At 39.9% G+C, this 15,513-nt stretch overlaps 1 protein-coding gene across 3 annotated transcripts in view; it reads left to right on the top strand.

Annotated features, from left to right (window-relative positions):
* The first annotated feature begins 289 nt into the window (after nt 1-289).
* The window catches only part of LOC110961294 (serine/threonine-protein kinase MARK1-like), a 30,667-nt gene continuing 15,443 nt past the window's right edge, over nt 290-15,513 (top strand). For 2 of the 3 annotated variants that reach the window (XM_051946445.1, XM_022208850.2), the window contains exon 1: nt 11,848-12,659. Coding sequence is in view for 1 of the 3 variants with exons in the window: in XM_022208849.2 (XP_022064541.1) it covers nt 744-788; nt 10,911-11,117 (252 nt within the window). In the remaining 2 variants the exon portion in view is untranslated. Of the gene's footprint in view, nt 789-10,910; nt 11,118-11,847; nt 12,660-15,513 lie in introns of those variants that run through there. The other variant, XM_022208849.2, reaches the window with a different exon arrangement.

Below are 15,513 nucleotides of genomic sequence, written 5' to 3'. Positions count from 1 at the left end.
TCATTTAGAACAAATTTCATGTCATTCTGGACTAATTTTCCATAATTATATATCATTTTCAAGTCATTCTGGACGGGTCAATATAGAATTGCGTGATTTTTTTTTTACCATAGTTGACATTTTAGTGAAATCCAGTCTTTTTTTTTATTAATAAGTGACTGCTTCCATAGTAAATAATTAAGGAATTTGCAAAGACATGATCATAACGACCACAAAAGCATTAGTTTTTTTATTTTTAATAAAAATATAGACTTCAACAGTTACAGATTGACTTCCTGGTGCTTCACCTTTAAATGAAACCTTCCAGAGAGGAGAAGTTTGTGAGGAGGAGCAGCTGAGGATGCTGGGATATTTTTAGGATGACGATGATGAAGATGAGGGTGACGGAGAGGCGGGGCTGTGACGTCATGCCCCCGTCAGCTCCGCAGTGCTGCTGTTTGACCTGATGGACGGTGGAAGCTGCTGGACGGCCTTCACTCCTCAGCGCTCCTCTTCCTCTTCCTCCTCCTCCTCCCTCTCCTCCGGGGCTCTCCGTGTCTTTGTCTCTCTCTTCCGCTCCGACATAAACACCGGGCCTTTCCGTAGCCGCCGCCCCGGCCTCCGGTCTCTCCGGCCGGCGGAGCCTCCCAGCTGAGCCCCGCCGAGGCGCGCGTGTTCCCGGGCAGAGATGCTGTAGAGCAGCCGGAAGAGGAGATGCTGGTCCCGGACTGAAGAGAGCAGAGAGCCGCGGAGGGAAGCAGGAAATGTCGGGCAGGATGCCGCTGACCCCGGTGAGCGAGTCCGAGCAGGTGAGTCAGCTCCAGCCCCGCCTCTGGGCCCCTTATTGGTTATTGATTAGGACTGGAATTATTGATTAATGCATTCTGTGCATTATTCATGGATTGTTTGTATATTGGTTTGTTAGTTCATTAAAGATGTCATAAAGTGATTTTACATTTTATAATTGTATTCATATGTCTTGAATCTTTAACATAGAAGCAGGTAAATTATGTTTTATGAAGTTTAGGTTTATTAAGGGGCTGTAATTATTTGTTTTATGGACTGCATTGTTTATTTAAGCTTAATTCAATAGAGTGCGTTTTGTGGTCATGTTGTGTCTTTGTGTGGTTGTTTTGTTTGTCTTTGTGCTCATTCTGTGTCTTTTTTGGTCATTTTCAGACTGTTTTATGGTTATTTTAGGCCTTTTTGTGGTCATGCTGTGTCCTTTTGTGGTCATTTTGTGCACTTCTGTGGATATTTTCAGCGTGTTTGTTGTAAGTTTACATGTTTTTGTTGACATTTTGTATCTTTTTGAGCTTTTTTTTTTTACTGAAAACAGAAATTGTCCAAAATGACTTGAAAATTGTCCAAAATGATCCATAATTACAGAAAATTTGTCCAGAATGAATCGATTTGTTTCTTTTACTGGTCATTTTGTACATTTTTGTGGACATTTTCAGCCTGTTTGTGGTAATTTTGCGTGTTTTTGTGGTCATTTTGTGTCTTTTTGAGGCTTTTTTTGTGAAAACAGAAATAGTCCAAAATGACTCCAAAAAGAGCGATAATTACACAGGATTTGTCCAGAATGACTCATTTGGTTTCCTTTTTGGTCATTTTCAGACTGTTTTGTGGCCATTTTAAATCTTTTTGTGGTAATTTTACGTGTTTTTGTGGTAATTTTGTGTCTTTTTGAGCAATTTTTGGGCTGAAAACAGAAATTGTCCAAAATGATTTCCATATTGTCCAAAGTGACTCAAAAATTGTCCAAAATTACCTGAAAATTGTCCAAAATGACTTGAAAGTTGTCCAAAATGACTCCAGAATCGTCCAGAATAACTCCAAAAATTGTCCAGAATTACTTGAAAATTTCCCAAAATGACTCAAAAATGATTCATAATTGCAGAATGACTTATTTTGTTCCTTTTCTGATCATTTTCAGTCTGTTTTGTGGTCATTTTAGGTCATTCTAAAGTTGTTTTATGATTACTATTGATGGAGCTGGAGATTAACATCCAACTTTATTTACCGCTGACATGTTAGATCTGAAACTGGAACCCAAAGGCCTCCAGACCTGGTGTTGCTTGGACCGTGTTGGGTTTTCGATGCTCCTGGCGTTACAGTTCTGGAACCATATCGTAGTCGTGACTCAGTTTTAATATAGAATCAGAATGTCACCCATCAGTGCAGCCACAGACTGTGTATCGTTGTTGCCTTTTCCTATTTGAGCGATAGGAGGACGGCTTTGACTTCCATCTTGCGCTACATTCCTGCTAATGTTCAAATCTGCATCGAGATAATCTTTACCTGAACTCAGAGCATCTCTGAGAAGCAAAATCTGAATAAAGCTGTACCCAAAAAGCCATTTTACAGATTGGCTAGTCTCCATTTATGGCACTTTTCCACTAAAACCTACTCGACTCGGTTTAGGTGGTTTTCCATTACATTGAGTACCACCTCATCGCGGGTGGAGTTGTCGTAGCACGGTGGCCCAGAAGTCCCTTAACGTCATTTGTGTGCGACGCAAACGCAACACAACAATGGAGGACGTGGAGGCTGAGGCTGTTTGACATCTGAGTGAAATAAATGGTAAATGGTTGTATTTATATAGCACTTTTATCCAAAGCGCTTTACATGATACGTCACATTCACCCATTCACACACTGATGGTGGAAGCTGCCATGCAAGACGCTAACCACGACCCATCAGGAGCAATTAGGGGTTAGGTGTCTTGCTCAGGGACACCTCGACATGAGCACAACGGGCCAAAGATCAAACCGGCAACCTTCCAGTTACAAGACGGCCACTCTACCCACTGAGCCATGCCGCCCCCAAATATGTAAAATATGTTAAAAAAAAAAAAAAAATTGGATATTTCCATTGAACGAAGACGCTTTTCTAGAGATTCTTGTTGTGTCTCTTCTTGTATTTGTGCCTGATAAATCCTGCTGTGAACAGGTTCTCTGGATGTTGTGGAGGCTGCTGGACCTGGAAGGAATGCTGGGTAAATGCAGCTTCCTCATTGTCATGATGCAGGAATGCTAGCAGCGTGCCGTTCTCAGGCTCCTCATCACTCATCTTCACTCTAGTCCCCGAAGATCTTTATAATCTGCTTCATGAAGTCGTGTCCTGATGCGACTTCTTCTAGAATGTTTCAGCTCTAAAGAGAAGATCTCCAGTAAAGCAGCGCTGAGGGTTCGATGTAAAGCATGGTGCTGTCCGGTCGTGTCCTTGTCTCCTGAGTCTTTCCTTCTGGACATCCAGCAGCTGCAGCTGGCTCCTGCTGTCTGTTTACTATTGATTTTTCCCAGAATACACTGCTGGATGTGACATTAGGAGCACAGTGATCTTTATTAATCTTCTGGAAGTCACATTCAGAATCCTCAGATATTATACATCATGACAGTTTCTAAAGACGACCACAGCAGTTGTTGTTCTTCTGTCCGTCCTTGGATCACTGAGCCAGAAGCTCCGTCTGAACTGTAACTGGAAAATTAATCTAATTTGGACATAAAGCAGAGTCATTCCATCTCATTTCAACAAATCTGAGGAAATTTTGTTGCATGACCTCCTCTGATCATCTCCAAACTTTTTTTTAACTATCCCAACATAAGAATAGATTACTTGCAAAGTTTTAACATCATATGATTGCTATTTGCTAAGTTATAAAATATTTAAATCCCTATTTTTCCACTCGGAAATTGATATGTTAGGTAGAAAGGCTTGATTTAGGAAGATAATACTGGGAACTGACTGATGATATAGACTTACAAGTGATCTGAAGGGTTCAAACACCTTAACAATAGAGCAGGAAAAAAAATTTGGAATGAATATACCCATTTCTCTGTGGTACAGGGCAATTTAAAAATTTGGCGAAAATGGCATTTTTCAAGAATTTAGGCATTTTTTTCACAAATTTTAATAAGTAACAAGGTTCATATGTTATAAAAATCTCAAAGTACCTTAAAAGTTCTCTCTAACCTAAAAATATCCAAGAGCTAGCTAGTCTCCTTAGACCTCAAAACGATGCCTATTTATGAAACAGACTGAAAAACACCATACATATATTGGCACAGAAACCAATGTGGGACATGGAGTAGAAACATGAAACTTTGTCTGTATAACAATAAACATCCGAATAATTGATATCTGAAGTATCAACATTGTTTCTTGAATCCTTCATGGCCAATTTAACCAAGAAATGCACTATGTTTTATAGGCGTTTTTTTAGGAATTCTAACTAATATATTGCAGTTAAAATGAGTTATATTGCCTTAGGTCCCATGTAAAACATGTAATTTGTCCCCAACTTATCACACCACTATTTCTGTCCTTTGAACTGCTTGAATTTCTCTGAAATCAGGCCATCATCTGCACCAGATATGTGGTACTGTCCACCACGGCGTGTTGAAGGAGCAGTGATTGGACAGAGGATGTGGGCTGTAGGCACCCACACTACGTCATCCTTTCTAGGCCATGTGAACTTCTTGCTGGGACCTTTTGGGTGCATGAATTTCACTTGCAAATCTTCAAATTCAGCTGATAAGTCAAATACGATACCGAGGCTGTCCTGAGAATGCAGTCTGGGAGTGATGCCATTTCTTCTTATTCAGTTACTGTATGAAAGAAAAAACAATGTCTATATAATAATTAACTTCAGATATGCCCTTTGTAACTTATACTACGATGCTGATGCTTCAGATTCATCTTTCATCTTTAGTTGGTCATGTAAATGGTTCCTAAAAACAAAAACGAGGATCAAAATGTATAGTAAATTGATTCAGCAGTTGCTCATCTTTGGCACAAGAAACAAATATGAAAGTAAGTTCACACATACTTCACACATACTAGTTCCTCCAAAAAAAATTTGAACCGCGTACCATGTATCCCACATGCACTTTTTAATGCCTAAAGTTAGGCTATTTTGGGTCTACACCTGAGTTCAACAGCCTATAAATCAATAAATAAGCTTTATTTTAATGTTTTAAAACTTTTACCTTATGCAACTTTCATTAGTAAAGAAGAAAATTCATTCTTTCAATGTCTTTTCACAAGAATAAGTCCTAAAATAGAGGCATGAAAAACCCAAAATAAAGTCGCCCATGAAATAATAAGGATATTTTGGGAAATTCCACAGTCCAGTATTTTTTTATTTTCATTCATTTCTATACTTTTCTCACCAGAAGGGTAAAAGTTTTGGAAGGGGAAAAAATTCTGACCATGTAAAAGGAGTATAAATTGCTTTTTTTAGTAGTTTAAAACCCTAAAATCATAGGCGAGGATTAAGTTTGGACTGACTATGGGTATTAGATTAGATCATTACTGCTTATACTGTATGTTTATAACCATAATACTTTGCATTTGTTCATAAAATTACCCAAATAAAGCCCCAAAAAAATTTTGGGAGGATCTGAGAAAGTGGTGCAACAAGCATTTGTTGAATTGACATGGAATGACTCAGCAGCAACCATAAACAGATGTTAGATGGTAACAAAGATGTACAGAATGACCACAAAGAAACACAAAATAACTAAAATGACTATAAAGAGACGCAATGTGACGACAAAGACTCACAAACTGACTCTATGTCCACCAGCACCTACTCGGCTCGGCTCGGCTCAGTTTCGTTTTTTTTCCATTACACTGAGTATCACTTCGTCGTGGGTGGAGTCGTCTTTCTTCTTCACCTGTAGTGCTGGAGATATTTTCCAAGTTTGGTTGAAGTCTGACAGCTGGACGGTCCTCAGATAACGTGAAAACAACCAGAAGTCTTTCTACTAGTCTTGTGGCTGGTCGTCCTCTCTGTGGGGCCACCAGGGGCCTCTATCTGTCCTCAGGGGCCCGTTGTCTCCTGATCACCGTCCATCACAGCCGGAGTCTGAAGCTCTGCTCCCTGCAGGCGCCGACACTCATTCTCCTCAGTGATGAATCAGCTGTTGGATGCTTTCTCTGTCACCATGGCAACATGTGGGTTTACTATGGGGTTGACCAACCGGGAGTAGACACCTCTCTGCCTCCTCCGCCCACTCGCTCCGGTAACAAGACATGAGACCCACCTCCCAACCAGACCCTGACCTCTGACCTCTGACCTCCTCACATCTTCAGGATGATCCAGACCAGCTTTAATCATGGAGAGTTTGATGTTCTTCTAAAACCTGCTGCAGTAGATGACAGAATCCATAGTCTCACAGCTAAAAATGAGGTTTTAGAGATACATGGTTGTCACAGGTCCTCATTAGTAGCCTGTTTCTTCTATTTTTTGTCTGAAAAGGTCAAACTTTATTTAAAGTCCATGTTTGTCTCGGACCTTCATACTAGAACCATTTATAGAATTGAACTTGCATCAGTTTGTTGTTCCATGTGAGGTACTGCAGTGCTAAAGCCCTCCATTCCTTTACCTAATTGCCCCTCAGGGGTAAATGAAGTTGTTTCTGATTCTGATTCTGCGTATTGTTGGTGTGACGGCTGCCTGCAGGCTCCCAGATCTTCTGACAGATGATGTCCTCACACAAATCACTTCCACTACTCAATGTTTCATGTTCTTATTGTAGGATAGAGTTCTTCTAATACAGACCGACTGAAACCGACCTTAAAATCTGTCACATGTAGCTCCTCCAGGCACAACTTTTATTGTCAAATTCAGACAGAATAGAAGTATTACTCAGTCTTTAAAAACACCTGCTGAATGTCTGTCTTTCAACCATCACCTTCAAACCACACACAGAAAGCAAAAGGCACTCTCTGTGGCAAGCTAGCGATTGTTTTATGGAAAACCATCCTTCCATGCAGTAGCTTCACCTGCTTCATCCTCTAGAAGCTCCCAGGGGGCTGGAGTTTGGCGAGAGGTCAGCCGTCACCATTTTAGAATCACCAGGTAACCGGTCCCTGCTGCAGACCAACAGCAGGTTTAAACCAGAATCTTCTAGCTGTGAGGTGATGGTCTTCTTCCATTTTCACTTCCAACCAGAACAGGAGGAGCTTTTTATTAAGATCAGCTCGATAGAAATTCACATCTCTCCACGTTCAGACGTCACTCTGCTGCCTTTCAATCCTTGCAGAGATCAGTGCAGCAGATTTTCAGTGCACATTTTAATCATCAACTTTTTTTATCTGCACGCTTGTAAAGATCCGGATGTTTCTGCAGCTTGAAGTAGAATGAGTGTAAGTTAGCTAACGGAACTGTTGGTGGTAGAGCAGGTGGTCTAATCATCACCAGGTCTGCTGGTTCAGTCCCTTTGTCCTCCATATGCCCTCGTCCAACTTTCTGGATCTCCTCCTCATTCGTCCTCTGATCTCAGGTTGTTGAGCTTTAAGGCAGGATGGTGTTTTTCCACATTCTGAATGAATAAAAGCTGCTGTTGTGGACCGAGAAGACAGAATAATCTGTCTGCACAAAATCTGAACAGGATTTTGTAACTTTAAGCAAAAAAATCTCACAAAGTTACACATTTTCTGAAAAATCTTCTGAATCTAAGATTTCAGAACTCAAGAAGAACTTGATGTCAGCTTCTGTAGCATCATATAAACAATAAAGGGTCAGAAATGAAAGTGAAAGATGCTTTAAACTCTATTCTTACACTCTGAGTAAGGTTCACCTTAAAACAAGCCTAATGAGGATTTCATCACTGTAAAATAAGATATAAGTTCAGATTTCCTTTTTTTGCGGCGTGGACAACAGAGAAGACTGCAGTGCTGACGTAAAACCACCTACTAACCTCTACAGACCTGATTATAACCTCAGGGAAGTGACCATGAATGTGAGATGGCTGTCAGTAATTTGTGCTGCTTATTAGTCCGTGTGATTTTGAATGAAGGTTTGTGACGACTGGAAGTTCTGGTTTTCACTTCAGCTCTCTGTGGTTCCCCTTTGTAGTCACAGCCAAGAAAGAAGAACCAACCAATGAAAGCCGGCTACATCTCCTGCAGCTCTGATCTGTAAACAGACTCATAAATTAAACCAAGTTCCTGTTTTAAACTGCTGCTCTGTTCTTCTCCAGCAGGAACTTATCGTATTTAGATGGCGGTTGGTTCATGAACAAAGACAAGACAAGACAAAACAGTCTGTGGTTAAAGTCTGCAGAGATGGAGCATTTCTAGTGGCACAATCAATATTTAGAATTATAAGTCTTATTTACAGAATTAGGTTGAACTAGTCTACAACAAGTGCTAATCCAGTCTGTTAATACGTAGAAGATGGCAGGCTTTTTTCCAGATTGTTACATCCCTAAGATAACTGAATTCGCAGCAGCTTTTCTAAAGAGTTGCGATTAAATTGTGGCAGAAAGTGACTATTGCTAAAAAGTTGCATTTCTTTCAGCTTTTTGAGCCTGTTTCAACATTTAAATCAACAGTATTTCTTCCTAAATTAATTCTTTAACGCTCCAACCCATTTCTTCACAAGCTGGAACACCACGGTGGGAAATTAGCAGCAGCCAGATACTGGTTTAACAGGAAGTGGTTGGTAGATTTAAGCCATTAAATGATCGTCATCTTCTTCATTTTTGTCTCCTTCTTCGTCTTCTTGATCTTTGTCTTCTGCTTTGTCTTCTTCACCTCCTCTTTTCTTCGTCTTTTTAATCTACTTCTTCATCTTTGTCTTCTTCTTCGTCTTCTTTTTCGTCTTCTTCTTTGTCTTCTTCATCTTTGTCTTCATTTTCATCTTCTTTGTCTTCTTCTTCCTCTTCTTGTTCTTCCACTTCTGCTCCTTCGTCTTCTTTTTTCTTCATCTCCTTTATCTTCTTCTTCATCATCTTCATCTTCTTTGTCTTCTTCCACTTCTTTGTCTTCTTCTTCCACTACTTCGTCTCCTTCTTTGTCTTCTTCTTCTTCTTTTACATCTTCTTCTTCATCGTCTTCTTCGTCTTCATCTTCTTCTTTGTCTTCTTCTTCTTCGCCTTCTTCTTCTTCCTCTTCGTCTTCTTCATCTTCCTCTTCTTCTTCGTCTCCTTCTTCATCATCTTCATCTTCTTCCACTTCTTCTTTTTTGTCTTCTTCTTCGTCTCCTTCTTTGTCTTCTTCTTCTTCTTCTTTACATCTTCTTCTTTGTCGTCTTCTTCGTCTTCTTCTTTGTCGTCTTCTTCTTCCTCTTCTTCTTCCTTTTCTTCGTCTTCTTTGTCTTCTTCTTCATCTTCTTCTTCGTCTTCTTCTTTGTCTTCTTCCACTTCTTTGTCTTCTTCTTCATCTTCTTCTTCGTCTTCTTCTTTGTCTTCTTCCACTTCTTTGTCTTCTTTCTTCTTCGTCCTTGACTTGTTTGTCGTCTTGTTCTTCTTTGTCTTCTTCTTGTTCTTCTCTCACAAAACAACCCAAACACACTGTTGTTGTTTTTTTAGCCTTCAGCACCAGATCTGTTTGTTCAAGATCTAAATCCTCTCGGTGAACGTGGCTGTAGCTGTCGGTGTTGGGTGTCGGTGCTGCTGTAGTGTAACAGTAGCGGTGTTTGTCTCCTCCAGCTGGTTTAGATGCTGTCAGACTGGTTTCCATCAGCTCCAGTTCCTCTGACAGCCCTCGGCAAGCAGCAGATAACGCTGTGTTATTATCCTGTAAGAGCCGGAACACTTCTGAGGGGACTTTCTGAACCTGGAGCTGTGGAGGAGACTAACTGTACAACACGTGAATCACTGTAGGAGGAGTTGGTTTTTTAATCTTGTCTTTTGTAGAAGTTTCTGTGAGTGTATGAGCACACAGCAAACTTTACTTTACCAACCAGTGCTGCCTGATTCAGGTTTTTATGTGCCCAATAATCAGTAAAACGACTTTATTTTGAAAAAGGCACCATGTGAGGACAGTGTGCATTAGAATAATACATTCCCAGATTTTAGAAGACGTGTAAAAGTCGAGTTTTGTTTGGCAGCGAACTGTGGAATCACAGGAGTGCCATAGCAAAAGATAAATCTGTTAAAAAATTAAGAAATGTGTTAATATAAAGAGGAATAAATAAAGACAAATATGGAAATTTAAAGATAAATTTTCATTTTGCTTTTCCCTTTTCCTTTTGTTTTTTCATTTTGTCATTGTTTTTTTTCCATTGTGATTTGTCAATACCTGATGACTGGATTCATGCTGGCAAAAAATTTACCTTATATTTTCATATTTTTTTTATTTATTCCTCTTTCTATTCAAACATTTATTTCCTTATTTTGAACAAATTTATTTATTTTATTTATTCCTCTTTATATTTATACATTTGTTTCCTTTTTAATATCTTTATTTTTTATGTTATTTATTCCTCTTTATATTTATACACTTATTTCCTTATTATTTTAACAGATTTATTTATTTTATTTTTTCCTCTTTATATTCACACATTTATTCTTTATGTTTTAGCAGATTTATTTATTTTATTTTTTCCTCTTTATTTTCACACAATTATTTCCTTTTTTTTTGACAGATTCAATTATTTATAATTTTATTTAATGGTCTTTATATTTACACATTTATTTCCTATTTTCAACAGATGTATTTTTTTATTTATTCCTCTTTATATTCACACGTTCCTTTCCTTATTTTTTAACAGATTTAATTTTTTTATTTTATTTATTCCTCTTTATATTTACACATTTCCTTATTTTTAAGATTTATTTATTTCATTTATTACTCTTTATATTTAGACATATATTTAGTTATTTTTTATTTATTCCTCTTTATATTAACACATTTACTTCCTTATTTTTAACAGATTTATTTATTTAATTTATTACTCTTTATTTACACATTTATTTCCTTATTTTTAACAGGTTTATTTATTATTTCTTTATTTTTTATTTATCTTTATATTCACACATTTATTTCCTTATTTTTTTTTAACATATTTATTATTAAAACAGCCCAGGCAGCTCTGAGCTGTTTTAAGTTCATCAGTTTTGAAGGTTCCAACAGGTTCGTATCGTATCGTTTACCACTTTCCAATAGATCTGTTTTACTTCTGCCTCTTTCAGAGTTCTAAATCTACAGATGGCCTCCCCGAGCCGCCGGCCCCGCCCACCAAATCCTCGAGTCGTCACAGCCTCCCGCCATGTCGCGGCTCGGTAGCGGCCATCACAGACGACCAGCCGCACGTCGGCAACTACCGCCTCCTGAAGACCATCGGCAAGGGCAACTTTGCCAAAGTGAAGCTGGCCAGACACACACTGACCGGCCGAGAGGTGAGAACACCCAGCAGAGGGCAGCTTCACCTGTAGATAACACGGTACAAACAGTACTCAGTGTTTCAGACTGGGAGGAACCTCCTCAGGTGAAGGAGGGTCAACAGAGGAGATGTTAGGGAAAGGGACAGGTCATACAGGTGTGTCTAAAACAAGAGGAAGTTCGCTATTACAGTTTGTGAGACAGAACTCTTGTACTTATTTTTAGATGTAATGCAGTGTACATGAAAACATCATGGATCTAAGGAGTGGGAGGGAAGTTGCATCTTTTTTCCTATGGACGATGTGGGCTGACTTCCGGTTGGAGCATTTGTGCTGCTTCAAGTAATTAACAACAACTGTATTACAAAATATTTGGCTCCTCCATAAAATGTCAGAGATACAAGTTTGTGTAGATGACATCTTCTGCTTCCAAGGTGCATATTGAAAAGAAACATTGAATTATTTCCAGTTCAGGTGAACTGATATCTGCAGGTGACAGTTAGAGATTCCACCTAAAACACAAATTATTTGTGCGTGATTAGTATTACCTGGAGATCTCTGGTAGTTTGTGAATTAGTCCCACGTCTGAAACACTTTGGGATAAGCAAAGTCTGTACAGACATTACAGCCCGGATATGATGTCCAATCTGTGCAGGTCGCAGCATCTGCTGATGTTAGGTTTATGATAGCTTGTGGTTTGGGGTAAAATGAGGACTTTTTGTAGTCGTCATGGCAACAGTAAATAATGGAGTTTTCCCACCAGCACCTACTCGGCTCGACTCTACTGGGTTTGTGAGGTTTTCCATCAGGACGTAGTTCCTGGTACCAGCTACTGTTTTAGTTCCTACTGGGCCGGGGTTCCCAGAGAGCTGATTGGAGCCGATAATGTGACGTCTACAGAGTGCAGGCCTCTGATTGGACAGGGAGTGATGACACACCAGAGCAACTCCTTCACCAAAACCAAACCGTCATTTAAAAAAAAACACTGGCAACAGCGACGGTGCTCATTGATCTTCACAGAACTTGGCAAAATAAGAAATCCACAGACGGAGCAGCAGGTGTACCATCATCTCCATGTCCTCCATTGTTGTGTTGCGTTTGTGTCGCACACAAACGATTAAGGGCCTTTTGGGCCGCCGTGCTGTGACGACTCCCCCCACGATGAGGAGGTACTCAGGTGTAATGGAAAACCACCTAAACCGAGTCGAGTAGGTGCTGGTGGAAAAGCAATTTTAGTATCTTGTGGAAGTTTGGTAGAAGAGGAATATTGCAGCAAAATAATGATCCAAAGGACACTGCCAAAATCATACCAGAGTGTCTAAAGAGGAGAAAAGTGAATACTATGACCTGACCAAGTGTGTCGCATGACTTAAAGAACACTTTTGGAGCATTTCAGAGAGAAGACCACAGCAGAGCAATGGAAACTCACCAACAAAGACCTGCTAGAAAGAAATTCTCTCCAGAAGTTTGTGCAACACGGGAATCCTTCAAGCCAAGGAGGATCGAGTCCGCAGTCAAATATAAAGGTGGACTTGCAAAAACAACCTTCAGCTCGTGGTGGTGAGCCATCGTTCGTTGAGGTTTCCGTCTCCATAATGACCTGAACAGAGTTGAGTAGAGCCGAGTAGGTGCTAGTGGAAAAGCAGCAGCATGACTTGAGAACAGTGGGCAGCGTGGTCGGGATAACGGGCTGTCAGGGCGTTTATATTAAACCTGTTGAAAGATATCCTTACCGCATGCTGCTATGCATGTCGTCCATCTCAATGTCCTCCCAAACTTCCCTCTTCTTGTTGATGTGATTTTGCCGTTTCAGCAGCCTGTTGTGTAACGGCCTACTCCTGCATTTTCACCTAGAATGTTGTCAGTAATTTCCGCCGCAGCCTCCAGAATTCAACCGGGAAAGAGGTAGAAAATAAAAAAAACAACACGGCAAATAAAATACCCCCCAGTCACTGAGATGCAGATTCACACGGGACTAGAGTTATCACTGGACATCAGCGTTTGGTGAAATATGGTCGATAATTTGTGGTGGAATTTTTACTTTACAAATTACAGACATGCCGCATTCACACAGGATTAAGATCAGACATTCTCCACAGTTATTACAAACCACCGTTGGTCCCGAGGTAACACTAATTCCGTACAAATAGGGTTTTGAGTTCAGCAGCTGTGTTTGCAACCACAACAACAAAGTGTTTTTAATTCACTTTCAGATGTTCACAGCGTTCAGGAAATAACTGGAAATCTGAGCCAATATTGGTTCAAAAGTTTTTCAATTAGCTGGTCGTAGAGCTCCTTCTCCATCTGTTCCAAACTGGACCTAAATAATGAGACTTTATCACAACTAAAGGAGCCATTTGTTGCTTCATTTCTTCATCTTCTCACCGAGTGTCAGCGGGGTTATATTGGTTTGTAGCTGTGATCAGCTGGATTCAGCAGCTTCAGCGTGAATTATTGATGCTACAGACGTCAGCAGCTCCAAGCCGGTTGGTCAGGAGATCATATGGAGAGCATGTGTGACGTTCTCAGTCCCTGCACTTATTTTAAGATCCTTTCTCCAAGAGCAGACATTGGAGGTGCCCAATCGGCCGCTGAGTTTATGTCTGGAGACGTGTTGTTGGTCTGAAACAGGAGAAGAAGAAGAAGAAGAAGGAAAGAGAGAAAGATAAAGAGGGAACAAATGAATATGAAGAGGAGGTGGGAAAAGGAAGAGAAGCTGAAGGAGGGAAGTAAAAGAGAAAGTAGAAGAAGTCAGTGTGGACTTCTTTTCGTCTTAAATGGTGGACATAATGGACGGACAGATGGATGTTTTTAGACAATCGTATCTTTGATCCTTGATCAACCAACATGAACAACTCAGCCTCTGAAGATGTTCATCCAGGACCCATCTGGAATCATAACATGATATCAGTGAAGCAAGAAAGAAGAAGAAGATAAAGAAGAAGAAGAATAACAAGAAGACGAAGAAGAAGAAGACAAAGGCAAAAAAGAAGACGAAGAAGAAGACTGTAGAAAGAGAGAGAAAGAACAATAACAGAAAGAAGATGAAGAAGAAAAGCAGGAACAACCAGCAGTGAAGAAGCTCAAAGCTGAGCCGAGGTTTCCTCTGGACTGATGGTTCCTTTGGACCAGCTGAGCTCCTGTACTTAACGTCTCTCTGCTGCAGTCCATTTTAATCTCATTGATCAGCTTTAAAGTGGTTTTGGGGCCTAAGCCTGAGTAAAACTTGAGTTTTCATCCTGCTTAAGCCTTCTGCTGACTCAGTTCTCTGTAAAACTGTCTTCCTTTGGTCTGCAGTCACTTATTGGTAGGAAGTGCTCTGCATGTTTCTCTCACTTTGGTTGTTTTCCCAGTCTGCTCAGTGTCCTGATACTTAATGCTTCAAGTAAAGATCAATATAAGAAGGCAACACACCTGGATATCAAGAGAAATGTGTCAGATAAAAGCAGTAAAATGTTTCCCAACAGCACTTTAATCTTTTTAAGGAAATGCAGCTTTCCACCTTTCTGTCCCCTGATGACTGAACATCTTGCAGTCATGAACCACATCAAAGAGCGCTTGAAGAGAAAGTGAAGTCAACTGCTCGAAAGTTCAGGTTGAAACTGAAGCAGACTGTTTAGCAGGACAATGATGACACCAACAGCAGAATCATAGGGTCCTGGAACGGGTTAGTCAAAGCCCACGTCTGAGTCCTCCTCAAACAACTTGTACCTGAAGGAACAGCAGGAGTAGAGGTCAAACATTTGGTGTACGATTATACAAAACACCCCCAAGAAGTTATCTCCGCTGAAACAGGCCATGCTAATTCCTCCTGACACCAGTGATGGATTTACTTTTCCACAGAGAAATATTTTACTTGAATAAATGATGGACAAAGCATATTTACTTTGTGATGTTGTATATTAACTTCATTTATAGGCGCTGTGTCAGAAAGGGTCGAGTATTTGCTTCTGTTTTCCATATTATTTGGCCCATTTCAGAATTGGAGCTGGGCTTCAAAATGTTTGAAAAATCAACCTTCTCTTTTACAGTTTTTAGCTACATATTTATCAATAATGGGTATTGATTGGCTCAGCTTCCACATCAATGGTAGCATTTTTATTCCATGTTTTCTGTGCTGTTTGCTTACCCTACTCTAATCATAGTAACAGGGTTGCTAATCCATGCTAATGTGATCTTTTTCTCAGCAGTAGAAGCTAGATATTTAGCTAGCTGTTACTGCTGACCAAGAGGACAAACTGACTGATGGAAAACAGTCCAAAGAATGAGTCTGATCCTGATCATATGAGGTAAAGAGAGACATTCAATCAAGAAAGATGAAAAATAGAAGAAAGGACATAGCTTTGCTCTACCCATTCTTTAGGACAACTGTTGGATGGAAACAACAAAAACAAGACACAAAACGACAAAAACA

This window comes from Acanthochromis polyacanthus, chromosome 3 (genome assembly GCF_021347895.1).
Source record: "Acanthochromis polyacanthus isolate Apoly-LR-REF ecotype Palm Island chromosome 3, KAUST_Apoly_ChrSc, whole genome shotgun sequence".
NCBI lineage: Eukaryota > Metazoa > Chordata > Actinopteri > Pomacentridae > Acanthochromis > Acanthochromis polyacanthus.
The sequence above is the reverse complement of the archived record's forward strand: the minus strand, read 5'-3'. Positions and strand labels throughout refer to the sequence as shown.